Source organism: Leptosomus discolor, chromosome 9, assembly GCF_034619465.1.
Source record: "Leptosomus discolor isolate bLepDis1 chromosome 9, bLepDis1.hap2, whole genome shotgun sequence".
NCBI lineage: Eukaryota > Metazoa > Chordata > Aves > Leptosomiformes > Leptosomidae > Leptosomus > Leptosomus discolor.
In genome coordinates, this window is record NC_141399.1 from 11561254 (window position 1) to 11578804 (window position 17551).

General features: G+C 46.2%; 1 protein-coding gene across 3 annotated transcripts in view; it reads left to right on the forward strand.

The window, feature by feature from the left end:
• The window catches only part of GRIP2 (glutamate receptor interacting protein 2), a 301834-nt gene that overhangs the window by 273217 nt on the left and 11066 nt on the right, over nucleotides 1-17551 (forward strand). For all 3 annotated transcript variants that reach the window (XM_086469677.1, XM_086469675.1, XM_086469676.1), the window contains exons 15-20: nucleotides 5524-5590; nucleotides 6397-6542; nucleotides 6833-6977; nucleotides 11401-11540; nucleotides 13874-14050; nucleotides 17111-17264. In XM_086469677.1, coding sequence (XP_086325803.1) covers nucleotides 5524-5590; nucleotides 6397-6542; nucleotides 6833-6977; nucleotides 11401-11540; nucleotides 13874-14050; nucleotides 17111-17264 — 829 coding nt within the window. The remainder of the gene's footprint in view (nucleotides 1-5523; nucleotides 5591-6396; nucleotides 6543-6832; nucleotides 6978-11400; nucleotides 11541-13873; nucleotides 14051-17110; nucleotides 17265-17551) is intronic.

The following is a 17551-nucleotide window of genomic DNA, read 5'->3' on the forward strand; positions in this document are numbered from 1 at the left end:
GGATGCCTTATAGTGGCCTGCCAGTGCTTAAAGGGGGCCTATAAAAAAGATGGGGACAAACTTTTTAGCAGGACCTGTTGCAATAGGACAAGGAGTAATGGTTTCAAACTAAAGGAGGGTAGATTTAGGCTGGATATAAAGAAGAAATTTTTTACAGTGAAGGTGGTGAAACACTGGCACAGTCTGCCCAGAGAAGTGGTAGATGCCCCATCTCTGGAAACATTCAAGGTCAGGTTGGATGGGGCTCTGAGCAACCTGATTCAGCTAAAGGTGTCCCTGCTGACTGCAGGGGGGTCGGACTAGGATGGCCTTTAAAGGTCCCTTCCAACCCAAACTGTGCTATGATTCTGTGATTCTAAATTAAAATTAGCAAAGCAAAACACCGAAGCTGCCTTGTGTGTGCTGCTTCCACATGCTTCGTCCAGGGGTGAAGGGACAAGAAGCGAGCAAAACTGCTCTCGTTTTCTCCATACTCATGCCTCAGTTCCTGTCCCAGGGAGAAAGCTGTATTTGTTTGTAAACTGCTCTGATGGAAGAGCAAAGTGTGCACTCCCTTTCTGCTCTGCATGGTTCAAAGAGCTGTGTGGGATGTGAAGCTCATTTGTTTGCAGGGACCTCTGGGGTGCTCTGAATGGTGGGGATGCAAAGATGTGCAAACGGAGATTTTTGACATGGGAATGTAAAGATTTGGCTCTCCTTAGCCTGAACTACTCATCTCCATTAGCAGAACATGTGCCTTAAGTGTTCTGATCTTGGTGGCTGCATTCAGTTCTAATGATACAGTTATGCCTTTGTAGGTTTTCTGTAAATCTCTTACAAATTAAAATCTCCAACAGCGAGAAGCTAATAGTTGTGTATTCTTGTATGTTCAATACCTGACCTCTTAAAATAAGATATGGATTTGTTATTAGCCTCTGGAAAATGATAGTTGATTACACAAAAGATTGCTTTTTGTGTTTGGTTTGTTTTTTTTTTTTTGTCTGTCTCAAATAGCCTCTCCAAGGGCTAGTTGTGAAATTTGCTGCAGTGAAGTGTTGTTGCTCTTTAAACAGATGGTGAAATTATCATTCATTTTAGATATGCATTAATGCTTTATATAGCATGTTTATCAAATTACCTTTATATATCTTAACAAATCAATTCCTGTGCCCTTGGCGTGAAGTACTGTAGATAAGGAGTAGGTACTATATCTGCTTGCGGGCGATAAAACTGGAATTTGGATAGATAGATAACTTCGATTAAATCGCTTAAGCAGTGTAATCACAGTTCTAGTGAGAAGATGGATCTGTGAGCCGAGCAAATCTAGCTTTGCTGGTGCTGGATTAACCTGGGACCTGCCACCAGCCCAGCAGAGTGTGTCTGCAAGCAGCAGTGTGCCTGGCAGCCTCCTGTCCTACCCCCTCGCTAACACTGCACCTTCAGCTGAGATTTGCAGCTGATTCACTCTGGTGCTTTTACCAAAGTGGGATATTATGTCCTGGTTTTGCTACTTGGAGATTTTAAAAGGAAATAGATCTGCGATGGGGCAAATATGCTGCTGGAGGCACTGATAATTTATGCACCTGCTGCTAAAACTAATGAACAATAGAGGAAAAAGTTGAGTACTAGGGATTTGATTTTTCACTGCTGCTTGTTGTAATTGATTCTGATTTGCTTTTATTTCTCTTTTCATTCCTTAGGTATCCTGAGATTATTTGGTTTCTGATTTTGTTTTTTTCCAGTTTATAAACGCTTGCTTTCTTAAATGTATTCTTATGGCATTATTACCATTTCTTTAATTACACATTGGCAGAGTGCTGCTTTGTCTTGGTCAATAATGAAGGGCATTTATAACGGGTTGATGCGTTTGAGATATGTTCTCGTGCTCCTTGGAGGGGAATAATTTACCAATACGAGTCATTATGCATTCTATTAAAAACACAAACTGGACATGTGTTTCTGGCCTCATCATCCATCACAGAGTAAATGCCAAACGAGCCAGAATCCCAGCAGAGATGGCGAGAGACTGAAAGCAATTTATAAAAAGTAAATAACAGTATTGATCAATTCACCTTTTTATCACTGCCCTGTCACCACCACCAAGCAGTGTTTTCATTTTGAGTTTCTCGCCCACCCCATGCTTCTACCTTCACCAGCTGTTGATTTATGGAGCTTTCTCTGGGCCACTGGAGCAGATTTAAACTATCTTTTGTACTGGTAAACCTGGAAAAAATACAAATGTATCTGAAAAAGAGCCTGCTTCTGAAGTGGTTTGCCCTGGCAGATGGATGCCACAACCAGAGTGCCTGCAGAGAAAGATCATGTGTTTCTGCACACCAGCCTCTGCCTCTGTGCCTCGATCTTTCTCTTCATTTGACTCCCTTTGTTACCATCTCCATTTTAGAGATGGGAAAGCAAGACCTGGAGGCAAGGCTGGCTGCCCGAAATGTGTCTTCCTGCAGCGAGCAGAATTACCAAAGCAGTGTCCTTTGAAGAGAAATAACCACATCAACAGCAGAAACAAATGGATAAAGAGGCTTTACTCATCTGTGCAAGTGTCTTAACTCCAAAGACCACAGCCCTAATAAAATAAGAATGTAGTTTAAAGTTTGTTTTGTTTTTTTTTTTTAATTTCAGGCAAACTGGAAATGATTTATCCAAAATCTCACCAGGGATGTACATATGTAATGCCTCTGACCTAGACTGAGCCACCACTTCAGCTCTCTCACCTGTAGACAGGCGGCTGTTAATCAGAGGCATGTTGACACCCTGTGTGAACAGCCCAAGCCTGTTAAAAATGTGGGTCCCAGGGTGCCTGGGGTGATCGGGGACAGCATGGTCCCAACTGATGGCACAAAGCCCAGCTGTGCGCTCTGCTGGGATGCCGGGAAGGGCGTTGGGATGCCAAAGGTGAATTAATGGAGTTAGTAACTACTGGTTTTTAAAACAACGATTGACTGTTCTGTACTTTGAGATTTCATTATCTTAACTTCATATCTTATGCCTCTTGAGAGAGAACAATTATTCATTAAGTCTCTCTAACTTACCCTTCAGATTTGTAGGTGCTGACTAGTAATGATGGTTTTATAAAGCCTTTCCATTTTATACTAAGTGATTATTTAAAACAGAGGGCTGCCATTCATTAAAGTGTGGGTACCCTGATGGTAGGGACAGTTGTATGTGGTTGCACATGGCTCTTCCATTTAACTGAAGTCTCAAGAAAACCTGTTTGGAAAATACAAATCCCCCCAAAAAACGCAAACAAACCCCACGATGATTATTCCTTAAGACTTGCTTTGCTTCCTAACAGACAGAGCACTTGGTTTGTCACCCATGCTTCTGACACGGGAAGTTTGTGCTGCGTTCAGTGCCAACACCAATTGCAGAGCTGCAGAAGGACAAGATCTCACTGCTCAGAGACTTAGGGTGGGCAAGATTCCCCTATGTGTCTCAGGGCTTGTAAGGCAGATGCTGAGTTAAACACCATTTCTGCAGACCCTGAGGCATGTAGTTGTCAATACTTGCTTTTTTCTTTCCTTTTTTTTTTTTTTTTTTTTTTTCCTTTCCCCCCTCTTCACTCTTTTGAGTGTTCATGGTCTCTGGACACATCATTCCAGCTGTGGCTGGGTCGGATTTAGAGATGGCCATCCCCAGCCCACCACCAGGACTGTGGAAATCCTCCCTAACCCCTTTCTGTCATGCTGCCTCTGCTTTGAAACCAGTAAACAAACCTTGCAGTGAAAAGTATTTTTACTAACCTGGATCGTTTTGACAGAACCAGGCTAGGGAGCAATTAAACATGCAGTGATGCAGGCCTGACCCAGGGCTTAAGGTGTGCTAACAGGTTCTCCCATCACTGCTGCTCAGACCACTGCATTGTACACTTCTCTCAGCAGCAAATACATCTCCTATATTGAAAAAGAGAACAGCAATAGTAATAACAGGGTGATACATCTCTGTCTCCTGTGCTGTTAATCCATGGTGTGTGGCCTTCGCAATCAGAAGGGGGATTTCTGCATTGATTTTAGCTGACGCACCCCATTCTTCCCTCCCACCGCTCAGCTCTGCACAGTGTGTGGCAGTCTATCTGTTGGCTGATCTGTGGTGTGGACAGGTTGAATATAGGCATGAGCCCTCGGTGAATCTCCACAACTCATCCACTTCTCTTTCACCTGCAGCTGCAAGCTGAACAGGAGTGTCCAGACCAAAATTGCCTGGCATTATGCTCCAGTAAGACATGGGGAAAATAATTCTTTCAGGCTCTGTATCATTCAGCAGTTGCATTGCCGTGACTATTATAAAATCAGTCAGGTCTGATCTTTGTTGTCTGACCTAACTTTTATACTCAGCACTGCTACGACTGAGATTGGCTGTCTTTTTGCTCCGTTCAATACAGAAGGTTTAGTTATATCTGGGAGAGGGTATCCTTAAAGGTGATAGGTTAACACATATGTTTTTAAATCTCACAAATGAACGTAAACAACAGAAAAATCTAGAGCAGAGAGGTTGGTAAGGGGAAGCACTTATTTCTTTATGTCTGACTCTCTGGGGTGTTCTCTAACTGCTGTTCAGACAGGTGGATCTCTGTGGTTGATGCCACATGCCTCTCAAATATTTTAATCTCTGACCTGCACCCGATATGTTGAGATGCTTCAAGTTTCTTCCTTCCCACGCAGTTTTTGCTGAGAAGCTCCGTCAGCTTTAAATGAGATGATGCAATTCCCATAGCAAGGCAGGAGGGAGTGGCGTGGGGTGAAAAGGGTGCTCTTCGTATAGGTTTGGGCTGTGGATGGCAGAGAGGTCAGGAGGGGTTTGAGTCATAAATCTCTCTTGGATTTCTCAAGAGAACAGCAGGTCTTGCAGGCAAATTTGAAAATGCAAATGCTCCCAGAGATGCGTACTCACGTCTCTCGTGGGCTGAAAAAGTTATCAGGGTCAGGCAGGAGAGGAACTGGAAACCACCCCTTCCAGCTCCAGCACTGACACCAGCCCCGATTTATCTGGTTGTATGACGAAGTGGCCTGGGGAGCTGAACCAGCTGGAAAACAGTGTTTTACCTAATTTTTCCTGGGTTATTTTCCACTTGCAAAATTTCCAAGCTGTAAGAGCACAGAAATGCTTGTATTAACCACAGTGCTGAGCTAGGTACTCCCTAGGCAGCAGTCTAATTTCTGTCTACTGCCACAGCCGTTGATTGACTTGCTGTCTTGTGTCAGAGATGTAGGTGAGGGGGTGTTGAACAGTGCTGGGATCGGGCAATCCTATGTCTTGCTGCTGGACACCACATGTCCACTTCTTCAGAAGGGGTCTGAAGGAAGCAGCTAGCTCACTTGGGCAAAGGGCAACCAATAAACTTCTGCAAGGCTTTACTTTTCTGTTTTTTTTTTTTTTTCTTCGCGTGTCTTCCAGAGTTCAAGTGTGAAGCATCATTCTGTCAAAGGAATATAAATTCCTTTTCCTCATGACTCCTTCTACCCATTAACCAGTCCTGTCCTAGATAGCAGACTCAGTACCAAGCTTTGTAACCGTGTGTCTCTTTTACAGCTGCAAGCAGAAAGCCTGGGGAGCCTTTGATCATCTCTGACATCAAGAAGGGGAGCGTAGCGCATAGGTGAGTGCAGAATTTTCCATCTGCCAAACGCTTTGTAAAATGTCCAGCCCAGTAATGAGAGATAGAAGGAAGCCCAGGGAGACTAGCACTTGGGTCTGGATTTTGCCAGCATCCAAGGAGATCTCAACCCTAGAGGTTTGTCTTAGACAACAGTAGGGTTTGCAATAAAAACTGTCTGTTTTTAGAAGCAAGTAGACTTGAGCTAATGGAGAAGGTGGCCAGGGCACTGATTCAGATGTCTGCTGACCCTATAGGAGATGGATGTTTAGCATTTAAGAGCATGTGGTAAAGGGCTTCATATATCCCACAAGGTGCTATGGCTCATCAGGTAGTTTGCCATGTTTCAGCTTCTGCTCAGGTGAACAGAGTGAGTGAATTGTGGGCACTGGTGGAGAACTGTGCAAATAATTCAGCATTTATTGACTTCACCTCTTATCCCAACACCTCCAGCAAGGCTTTCAGAGGAATTTAGCACTGCTAGAGGGCTTGTTTCTAAGAGTGCTCGTACAGGAGTTTCCATAAGAGGTAGAATACCTGTCAGTTAAACACCAGGCATTTTTCAGTGCTGTAGGTTACCCAGGCTGTGTATCTAATCTTTCTGCCTTGTTCTGTGTTGATGCGCACTCTACAGAAACTTCCTCTTTTTAAGTTGCAGTTGTCCCAGACTCCATTCGTGATTGTTTCCCAGAAAAGACCAAGGACAGCAAGAAGTTAATGTTGTCATTGCCACTGCAGGACTGAATGCATTGTGGGATCTGAAAGGCAAATACAAATGTACTTTTAGTTTTCTTTTCCTTTGCACGTAGAACTGGCACCTTGGAGCCGGGAGACAAGCTGTTAGCCATTGATAACATCCGACTCGACAATTGCTCAATGGAGGATGCTGTGCAGATTTTAAGGCAGTGTGAAGACCTGGTCAAATTGAAGATTAGGAAGGATGAAGATAACTCTGGTACAGAAATCCTGATGCAAACTGGTGCCTGTCCACTGTAATGACATTTCCCAATAGGTAGTGCAAACTAACAAAGATAAGGGCTGCCGCCTGTCCAGTCACTACTTGCCAATTGATTATAGTCTATTTTTGTTATTCTGCCCTTAAATGGAATCTGGAAGGTTAAAATCCTGTTTGGTATAAGCATGGCTGAAGACCTCAGGGTTTTGCTTCTAAATGCTGCAAGTCTTTCCTATGATCTCTTTCATATGACTAATCAAAAAATTCAGCATTCCTGTTTTCTCTTTCAGATGAGCAGGAGACAACCGGTGCTATTATCTACACAGTGGAACTGAAGCGATATGGTGGCCCCTTGGGAATAACCATCTCCGGGACGGAGGAACCTTTCGATCCTATTGTCATTTCAGGCTTGACTAAACGAGGGCTGGCAGAAAGGTAAGGTTTGGGGGCAGAGGGGTTGAACTGATGTGGGAAGGGATCTTGAACTTTGCAAAGTTTCCTTTGCGGTCATAATTTCTTAGGTGTTTTAGTCTGCTGAAAAGGAAAGGTGCTATGAAAGTACCAAGCGCTATGAAGGAGGATGGTTGGAACTGTGCTCTTAGGGCAATGAGAGAGGCACAAAGCAGGGCACTTCTGGAAAAGTCAGATCCAGTGCGCCAGTTGAATGCAGCATCCAGGAACACGTGTTTATCTGCCTCTTCCACAGAGGTGCTTCCTGGTCTGTGATTTCCCACGCACATCTTGTGTAGGTAGAGTGCCCAGCCTGCCCAGAAAACCACAGTAGACTCCTGTCAAGGACTCACCTATTGCTAAACTGCGGCTTACAGCCATGACAGTGGTGTGTCCTGCTGAAACCACAGGTCTCGGGGGTCTTCTGACCCATCACTGCCAGTTGCTTAGTCTGTTACATGTGGAGGTATCTCAGTGCGGGGCTGATGTGCCTCAAGCAGCAGACGTTTATACTGCGTAAATGTAGGTGCAGATTTACCTTCGGCAACCAGGGAGGTTGACTCTGTGTGTGCCTGTGTCTGAATGTATGTGCTTGCGTGGGATTTAAAGGATCAGGACATTGCTGAGAATTTAAGGTGGATCTGAGTCATACACTGTATCTTAATTAGTCTGTCTATACAATAACAGTGACTTGTAAATAGATCGTTTCAGCAGCCCTGACTCGTGCTTCTCATAGGGTTACTTTACCCTGTGCTGCCTGACAGGCAGAACAGCAGCAAAAAAACTCCTGAACAAGTAGATGTAAAGTGCTAGACCTTGGGGATGTTTTACTGCAGATCTGGCCTTTTGGTTCATTCTGTTTAAAGGCCACACTCCCTCTTATCTAGACTGTAAAATAGCTCAGTGCTTCTTTCTGCATTGAGTTCCTTGAGCTCTCAGCTTGCATGCTGCTGCACATGTCCATTGCTTGTCTTTGATGCAGAAAGCAGAACATCAGTCTCTCCTGAGAAGTAAGGAAGAGGGAGGAACTTAGTCATCAGTTGTTCATCTCTTTGGGGATTTTATATTACTGCCTGCCACTGTAGGATTCAGTCTTTTTCCCTGTAAAATAATAGCCACAGAGTATCTGAGGCTTTTCTGCATAGCAGTTCTGCACTGTACCTGCAGCCCAGCGTGAGAGAGGTTAAGGACAGAAAGCCCAAACGCTGTCAGGTGTTAGAAGACAGTCTCGTACCCTTGTTGCTCTCAGTTTCCTTCGCAATGCTGAACTCGGACACACATCAGTGACTGCTCCACAGAGAAACGTAGTGCGGGCGAGTGCTGCGGTACTATTGAATTTTGATCAGGAGCTGGCAGGCAGTAGAGAATGAAAAGCCTTTTGAGAAGAGCGGTGAAGCCATTCAGCATGTTCACCGTAGCTGACTAACAAATAATGGTGCTTGTGCAGAGGAGCAGCATGGGGACAGAGCAGCACAGGGATTTCTCTGGGTAACCTTGGCTCCCTGCAGGGAGAGCGAGGAGCATTGGGATGAAGGCTGTCTGCAGGAAAGGTGCTTTTTTTTTTCTCCTGGGAGTAACAGAAGGGAGTGGCTCAACCTTATCAACGGAAGAGGCGTGGTTGTAAATTAGCATTATCCTAAATTGTCCCTTTCCTGCCATCACCACCCTTTCCCTGTGCCCAGGCGCCCTTAGCCAGGCTCTGAAGGGTATGGAACAGGTTTCTGAAGAACAGGGATTTAAACCCAAATCTGTGACTGGCTTTTGCTGGAGCAGAGGATGTGTTTCAGCAGTGCTGGCACGGGGTGGACCACATCCTGGCATCTGGTAACGTGAGCATGCCGGCCGCTCTCGTAGAGGCATGAGTGAAGGTCTGCGCTGTGGCTCAGGCTGCTCGCTTGGCGATGGGGAAGGTAGGGTGTCCTCTAGGATCTGTCACACCTCTGTCACACTGGGTGACAGGCTGTCTAAGCTGAAAAGGCTCCAGATTCAGACAGCTTAGGTTTTATCTTGACTTTGAACATTTTTCTCCTTGTATTTGTCTGATCTTATAGAAGCCTACAGAGGCAGCTCAGGCAGGTGGGTTGGTGTTGAGCAGTGGCTGTCTTCCATGTTAGTCTCTCTTTCCCCTCCTTTGGTGCCTGCAGGTGGCTTCAGCCTGGGCCATGGGACATGTTTTTCTTCTTCTTGGGGAAAGGAGTGTGCCTGAACAATACTGTTCAGTTGTGGACAAGGTTCTCCAAGAGCAATTTTGGGCTATTGCTGGCACTTTAAAGTGCTGACCAGCCTCCTCTAGCGACACCTGGTCAAGTAGATGGGGGTGGCTGCAGGAGGGTTTTGTCCAGGAGTGCTCAGCACCAACTGCTGTTGGCAGGGGGTAGAAGGGATGGTGGCACTGCCCAGGTGCCAGGTAAATCCCTACAACGTGCATGCAGCCACCTCTTCTCCAGTGCTTCCTGGAAAGTGCCTGCAGCCCCTTTTACAGCTTGCAACGTACCTGTCGCTCGATTCTGCTCTTGCGTGTGTATTCTGAGTAAGAATGGACATGGAGCATGCAGCTCCTTGGGCTGGTTTGTGTTTGAGGTGAATTAAGGACTGTTGGCAATGATGGAGAGGCACAAGAGTCGTTAGTTAGAAACAGCTTCCTCTCTCCCTCCCACTTGGCTTCTGTCTGCTTGTCCTCACAGGAGTGCCTGGAGATAGACAGATGAGAGGACTGGACTTGGATTTACTTTTTCCCCCTTGAAGAAAAATACCTGGCTGAACGAGACCTTTCTGTTTAATTGTTTCTGCATTTTTCCCTGCTGAGGGACTTTCATGGTTTCGCAGAGCAGTCATGTTGTTCAGAGGCAGGCAGCTGGGCTGGTGTCTCGGACAGGAGATGTGTCCCCGTACTGGGCTCAGGGCTATAGCAGCAGGCTCTCAAATGCTGAAGCACTGCAGCGAGCAAAGGACGGCCTTTAAACTGCCAGCAGTTAAGCTTGATTTTTTCCGACTACGTAGACGAAACTTTTAAGACAAATACTCCGGTTCCAGTTTGATCTGCAATTTATTTGAATGCACAAGTTTCCCTGAGGGCTTTTCCAGGGTGATGTGGATGGGACAAGAAGGACATCTAGTGGCTGGCTGGGACCGTGGTGGCACTGTCCAAGCATCTCAGCAGCAGCAGAAGCAGCAGACCGAACAGTCCTGCCCCTGCCTGCTGTTTGGCTATATTTCCCGATTTGATGTACTTATAGTAGATGTTCCGCAGCAGTGTGCCTACAAAAGTTTCGCATTCTGGGGAAAGACAAGTAGCTGTTTTGCCTGCAACAGTATATCAAATCCTAGTTCTGGGAGCAGCAGTCCAATTTGGAGATGTAACGCAAGAGAGGCACGTTGCCATGGACAAAAAGATATTGCGGTCTAGATTTGCATCTCTTCCTGGCTCGATCACACAGGTTCCTGATCCTAAACCTCACAGCAGTGCTGGAGGAGGAGAGGATTGCTGCTCTTGCTTTCTGGTGTTAGAGAGCTGGAGTGTAAGTGTGGTGAGCTGGGTCCAGGCAGCTGTGAGTGTGAGCTCCTGCCTTGGCAGACAGCTCTGGCAATGGACGTGTCGTGTCCTGCTTGCTCTTCCCGGAGCTGCAGCAAACACGAGAGAGGTAAAGTGAGCCCCTGTCTGCAGGCAGACAAAAAGGGGAAGGATGGAGGGGAAGGGGCAGAATTGCCATGACTTGTTAATTCATTCCTGGCTGTTGCTGAAGCCTGAGGATTTATTCAGCTGAGAGCAAAAGCCAGTGCTGGAATGTGGTGTGCAATAAAACACAGTAACCTCTTCTAGAGTGCTGGTCCTGATGGAAAAAGTCATAGTGGTGTAGCTGTGTAGGAGTGAGTGAGCTTTAAACATATCATGAGGTGACCTGCAACTGATTCAGCTCATGCTTGCGCACACAATCTGCGTATGTTGGGCCATTTTGGTTTTGGGTTTTTTTTGATGGGTTTCTAGGTTTGTCTCATAATTTGTTTCCATCAGTGTGAATGTGCCCTTCAGTTCCATGCGTGATGAGTGATGGTCATCACACACTGGAAATGCTTGTACTTCTAACATGTAGACCCCCGTGCTTTGAAGAATTTTGGCTGTAAGCTGGTCTGCAGTCCCAGTTCCCAAAGGGCCTGAGATCCGAGCAATGCATATGTTCCTGTGCATATCTGTATGTATATGCACAGGTGGAAGATGGTGGGGGGACCCAGGTTCCTGGTAGAGGTGATGAAGAGGAAATCATGGGTATACAGTGTACTGAGGGGAAACCAAGACATATTTGAAAGTGCTGAGCGTTAATATGCTATTGCTTCAAGCGACAGCTTAATGGCCTGTCTCACAGAGGCGAATTGCTTCTCTGAAGTTTCTAACGGCGCCTTTTCTCTCCAGAACCGGAGCCATCCACATCGGTGACCGGATATTAGCGATTAATAATGTGAGCCTCAAGGGCAAACCACTGAGCGAAGCCATTCACCTGCTGCAGATGGCGGGAGAGACGGTCACTCTGAAGATCAAGAAGCAGACAGAAAGTGAGTTGGGGAGCCTAGTTTGGGGTGGGAGGGCAGAGGTGCACCTCAGCGGGGACCCTGGGTGGTGGAGCAGGTAGTGCTGTGGGTTTTTCTTCATGTGTTGTGGAAGGTGAAATGAGGCAGCGTGGTTGGGGCATGGCTGGGGTCAGAGGGAAACGGTGGGTATTCTTTGAACTTCTGACTCACAGATGAAGAAAAAAGACAACCAGGGGCTCTCTGTGGTACTGGCAAGAGATTAGAAAGCAGGTTTATTGGCAATAATAATTTTTTTTCAGATTGACACCTTGTGCTGTTGGTGCCATTCCCTGTCTGTGTGGGTGTTTCACACAGAAGTGAAGCAGAAGTTGCTTTTAAAAGTAGAAGAGAAGAGTGCAGGTTTTTTTTTTTTTTAATATAACTCCCAAAATTGAGCAAGCGGACTCTGAGCTCGTTGAATCCATGAAAAAAACACCCACCTTTAATTCAACTTTTTGAAAGCGATTTGCAATAAATCTTTTACGCCCCTTTTCCTGGCTTGCGGTTCTAAGATCATCTTTCAAAGCATCTACCTTCACTCTAGAAATCCTATTATCATTTCCCTGCCAAGCTCCCTGTGGCTTTGAAGCTGTTCTTCTTGACATGATATGAAAGGGCAGGAGGATACTTATTACAGGCAGGCCACTCTTTTGGGGGACAGGGCAGGGATTGGCAAAACTAGGGAACATGCAAACTTTTCTCCTCAACTGCGTGATCACAGCCAAACAGAGGCTTTTTGATCAAGTTCAGAAGGTAATGGGTGCATTCTGTCTGCATTTCTGTCTCTCCCCACACCTGTTATTTTCTCTCTCTTTTGTGCCACGCTTCTGCAGTCTCTATATTTAGCTGGACCTACCCAGGCATTGACCCACGGTGTTGTGGGAATTAGAAGAAATTAAGTGATAAAGCTCTTCTAAGCAAGCATGGCCTATGGGATGTCTGTCCTGCATCTGAAAAAGTAGCATTGCTCTGAAACATAGCGCTTCTGTAAACCTCAAAGCAGTTTGCAAATGTTTGGCAACACACCTATTTTACAAATGGAGGAAGCCCAGGCAGGGAATGGGGACTTAGCAAATAGAAGTAGAACTGGGGAATTGATTCCTCTTCAAGAAACCCCAGTCTCATTCTCTGCAGCCAAGTGTCTTGATCCTTGGTCTGAAATACTCTTTTTTTTTTTCCCCCTGCTGACACTTAGCATTGTCTCAGCCACTCATTGAAATAATTGACATGCAAGTGCCAGTTGGAGACTCGTTAATCATTCTGAGAATGAAGCAGGTGTAATTGAAATTTCAGGGTAATCTTGAGTTAATCATGGTGAACAATCTTCTGAACACTTGGAAAATAGGGACTTTCAGGACGCTGAGCTATGTTTGGTAAGATAATCTGTCCTCATTGACAAATGCAGACTTTCAGAGGGCTTTTTATCCCAGCCTCTGCAAGTTGGAGATCCAGGGTGTGGATGGCTAACAGGATATCTAATCAACAAGGACTTTAAAATATTCAGTACAAAGAAGTGCTTGTGCTGAGAAACCATTCCTTGCATAGCTTTTACCTGAAAGGGAATTTGATATAATGATAATAAGGGCCTATTATTACTAAAATAATGAAAGGGACAGTCTGAGCTTCATCGTGCACATTCAGCTTTCCATTTTCTAATTACTAATCAGGGGAAATTCAGCCTCACAATACCAGGCCCAGGAATTCCACCGTTGTCATGAGGCTGCATGGGAGACTGGAGAGGTGGTGATTAGCCTTGAATTGGTAGGAGGTTGTGCAATCTTGGAAGGGAGCTATAACTTCAGCTGCAGTAGTTTGGGACCAGGTTGCATTGTTGTTGGAATCTCATTAAAACATCCGCTTGTAACAGAAAGTTTGCAGCCAGCACCCTGAGTAGGTGCTGCTCTGGGTAAAAAGGAAGCCCTCTGAGACCAGAGAAGCTATGGCCTATTACTTGCAGAGGCCAACACTTCTCTGGGCAGGGCTGTTTGGAGGAAGCCTGCAAAGACACAAGAAGATGTGCTTGTGAATTGAGATTAGGCCCCAACTCTCTCATATTTGGGAATCCTCAAATCCCCATGGTTGTTCCTTGTATTTCATGTGCTAAAAACTCAGAAAGGCTTTTTTTGTGTTCAGATTGAGATAAGAGTACTGCATTAAATCCTTTCGACTGCATTGCATGGGCCTTTCTCAGCTACTTTTGAAGAGCTAAAGAGGTACTTCAAAAGACTTACAGTACCTGGGCTTGCTCGGATGTCAGCATAAGCCTTTCCCTGAGGCTTGCTCTTCGTGCATGCTAAAGCAGCATGTTCTGGTTTCAGAATCCTATCCCAAGAAGTCGGGGAGTATAAATGAAGTGAGTGACCCAGAAGACGAACTGACGGACTCACAGAAAACTGGCAAGCTGTCTGAGATATACTCCACCACAATTCCTAGCGTGGACAGCGCTATGGAGTCCTGGGATGGCTCTGGCATTGATGCTGGGTATGGGAGCCAAGGTAAGCCAGGGTTGTCTTTTCTTAAGGGTCTCTGGGCCAAAGTGAAGATAGGCAGAGCCTCTGAACCCGTCTGGAGACTGAACATGACCCAAAGCCTGTGGTCTGATCACATTTGCGTGGCTTTTGCTTCCAGCAAGGAATAAAATGTATTTTAAAATGCACTCATGTGGTGCTCTGAGTTGATATATCTATTTTAAGTTTTTATTGGCACACTTCTTCTGGCTTATATGGCATCATACTGTTCACAGCATTTTCAGAACCATTACAGCGCTTTATAATTCACATAATCAGAGGAAGTATCCACTGGCTGCATGTCTTATAGATTATTTGGTCCATAGCTCACTTTTAATTCTCCAGAGAGGCCATGTAGGACATATTAATCCTCTTCAGGATGTTTTAAAATCCACAAGAATGTCTTGTGACTAGAAGCACTCACTTAACAAAATAATTAAGGTAATACGACAAGAAAGTATCTCTAACTCTCTAGTGAGCGATCAGATGAACACATGTCTTTGAGGCCAGGTTTATTCAGCTGCGGCTTCTGGCAGACATCTGCAATTGGGATGAAGGAGCTCTAGTCCTGGGAATAGATTTTTACTTGGAGAAAAGCACTGGAAAACAGTCATTCCGGTTCAGATTTAGTGATGTAAGCTAGTATTAGCCCATGCTGAAACAAAACAAAACCCTGAATCACCTCCGCAAAAGGAAATTAGTGAAAAGATTGCTGTCTGGAGCAGAATGTGAAAACAGGGAGGGATGCTTCAGGAGCACTGTTGCAAAGCACCTTCGATGTGCTGAGCAAGGTAGGTGCGTGCATGTGCTCGCTGCACTCTGACTTAGAACTAGGTTCAAAGGACAGCACAACACGGGTGTCTTCCACCATGCCTGCATCTTTCTTCAGCCTCCGTTGGTCTGAAGTCTTAATTTGGGAGTGCAGTTGGGACTGGAGGCTTCATTAAGGAGGAATCCCCTGGCCTTCATAATGCTGCAATCCTTCTCCATCTAATTGAATGTTAATACAAGTTGGTCGCTGGATTTTGCTTTTACCAGTAAATGGAGAACGAGTAATTGAGCGCAGAGCCCTGGGGAATGGGGCTGTTGCCAAGTTGCCCAGCATCCACTGACTGGAACTTTGCTTCAGGGGCTCTCTCATCTTCCTTGGTAATTTTATTTGGCTGCATGGTGGTGTGCTGGTGCTGGCTGGGAAGAGGGATGCTGGAGGGTAGGAAGGAGAACATACAGAGTTGCCCATGGCAGGGAAAGCAGCATGCAGGGACACTTGAGGGGTGCACAGAGCCTGGAGACTGGGGTTTATACCCCAAATTGAGAAATATAGATCAGGCTCTGCAGCCTTGTAGGTTTAGGTTCATCCACAGATTTAGGAAATCGTTCGAGGAAGGGTTTGGGAGAGACAGCTGTGCTGGATCTGGTGGGAACATGCCACCAGGTGGCTCTGAATCCCAGGGATCCAACCCATCTCCCTGGGAGGAGGAGGTGAAACCGATGGCACCCAAGTGGCAGTTCTGCACACATGCCCGTGCAGTCCCTGGCCCCCTGCGCCCAGCCCAAACCTGCTGCCCAGGGACCTGCATCCAAGGACCTTGTTCTGCTCTGGCAGGCAGCAAACGCTCCTGACTTCTGTAAGATGTTGGCAAGCACTTTTCTGGGGCTCTCTCCAGAGCAGTCTAACCTTTAAAAACACACACAGGAAACGCTCAGCTAAGTGAAATAACAGGCCCTGGCATTTTCAAAGAAAGTGCTGGCATTGTCTTTGGGTATTTCCAGTGCTCTTAGCTGTTTGGGAGGTCAAGTGTCCCTTAATTATGTGTTTCTCTGTTACCTCTTCCTGTTCGCTGGGCACAGTGAGTGATGGAAGTGTACGATGTTTCTTGGAAAGGCTGTGAAGATTTCTCTGAAACGTTGAATGGGCAGCAGGAGGCGGGCAGGGGACTTAAGAGATTTATTTCCACTGCAGATGGCACTGACACTGCTGAGGAATGCTCTGTTTTGGAAAGTTTCTGTCCAGGCAGCTCCTCATGACAGCTGGGAATATTGTGACTTGGTAGTGATGGATTTGCATCTCTGGAGTAAGACACCACAGTATGGAAAAGTCCATGGGAGATTTCATCCTAACGGTCCATATTGGTCTCCTGTCAAATGTGATACAGATGAGCCTTCCCGTCTCTCAAGCCAGCAGTTTTTTCCTCCTGTTCCTTGCCTCTCACACACATGTCCCTGAAGCAGTTTTCTGTATGTACACCAACTGATCCCAAAGGCATGGGAGGGCTCTGCTAGCTGTGGGAACTGGCTGACAGCCCTCAGGATCAGGGCTGGCTCTTCTTCATTTACCACTGCTGAGCCCACTGGAGCTGGTGACCACCACCAGGTACTGTCAGCACCGTTACACTTTGAAGGGAGGCGGCTGCTTCTGTCTGCTCTGGATGCAGTTTCCTTGCTGCTGTCCTTCTATATCCTATTACTTTTTTTGTGTGTGTGCTGTCCTTTAAGTCCCAAACATAGTTGAGAATCTAAATTAAGATTATTTTTTTCCTAATAGAAATCAGGCCTTCAAATCCTTCAAAACGAATGGGGTTGGACATGCAAAGGGAAGCTTGGCAGCATCTTCTCTTTACCCTTTGAAGGACTTGCTATATTTAAAGGTGGCTTCTTCAACAGCACAATTTCTGTTGGGTTCAGTGTGGAAACAGGAGCCGTTAACCAAGGTTGGAGCTACCTGGGGGTAGGATCTGTGTCTGTGGGTATATGTAGTCCCAGGTCTGTGGATCCCACACCCACCCCACAAAACTGCTCAGAAATTGGGGAGAAAAGGGTAAATAGGGTGCCTTATGACAAGATCCTGAGAAACTGCTTTGATTAAAGGGAGAAGAAATGGGAAGAACAACCTCTTTTGGATGACTGAGATGGAAGCAGTACACAACCCAGTACGCAACTCAGGTTTGGGACCTGGGGAAGGAGGCTTTCCTGGCCCAGCGTGACTTGCTCTATTTGGATTTTCTGACCAGGTATTACCCTCTCTCCACACCCTCTTGCCTTCCCTAGGTACATACATACCTCAGGCTGCGGGCGTAGCCCTCCATCCACACGAATGGAGACACAGCAGGCAAAAGAGCAGCACCCCTCCAGGGGACCCCAGAAAAAACTACCCCTACATGGATGGAAGCTTCAGTGAAGATGACTGGGACAAGCCCAGCAGGTATGGAGGGGTGGGAGGAGGCAGGGAGGCACATCTGCAAATGAGTAGGGACAAGATGTCATGGGAATGTGGTGGAGCAGTCAGCAATGTCCCCATCTAGATATCAGGCAGCCATGGGGAGGGGTGCTGGGGTGGCGACCTGCTCTGTCAAACCACCTCCACATTGCCAGGTTACCTTTGGTGTAGCTCTGTGGCACCTCTGCCATGACCAGGTGACATTTGTGTCTGGAGTTAGGGCGGTCTCAGCTGCATGGACCACAGGTTCTTACCACATCTCGTACTCCTGC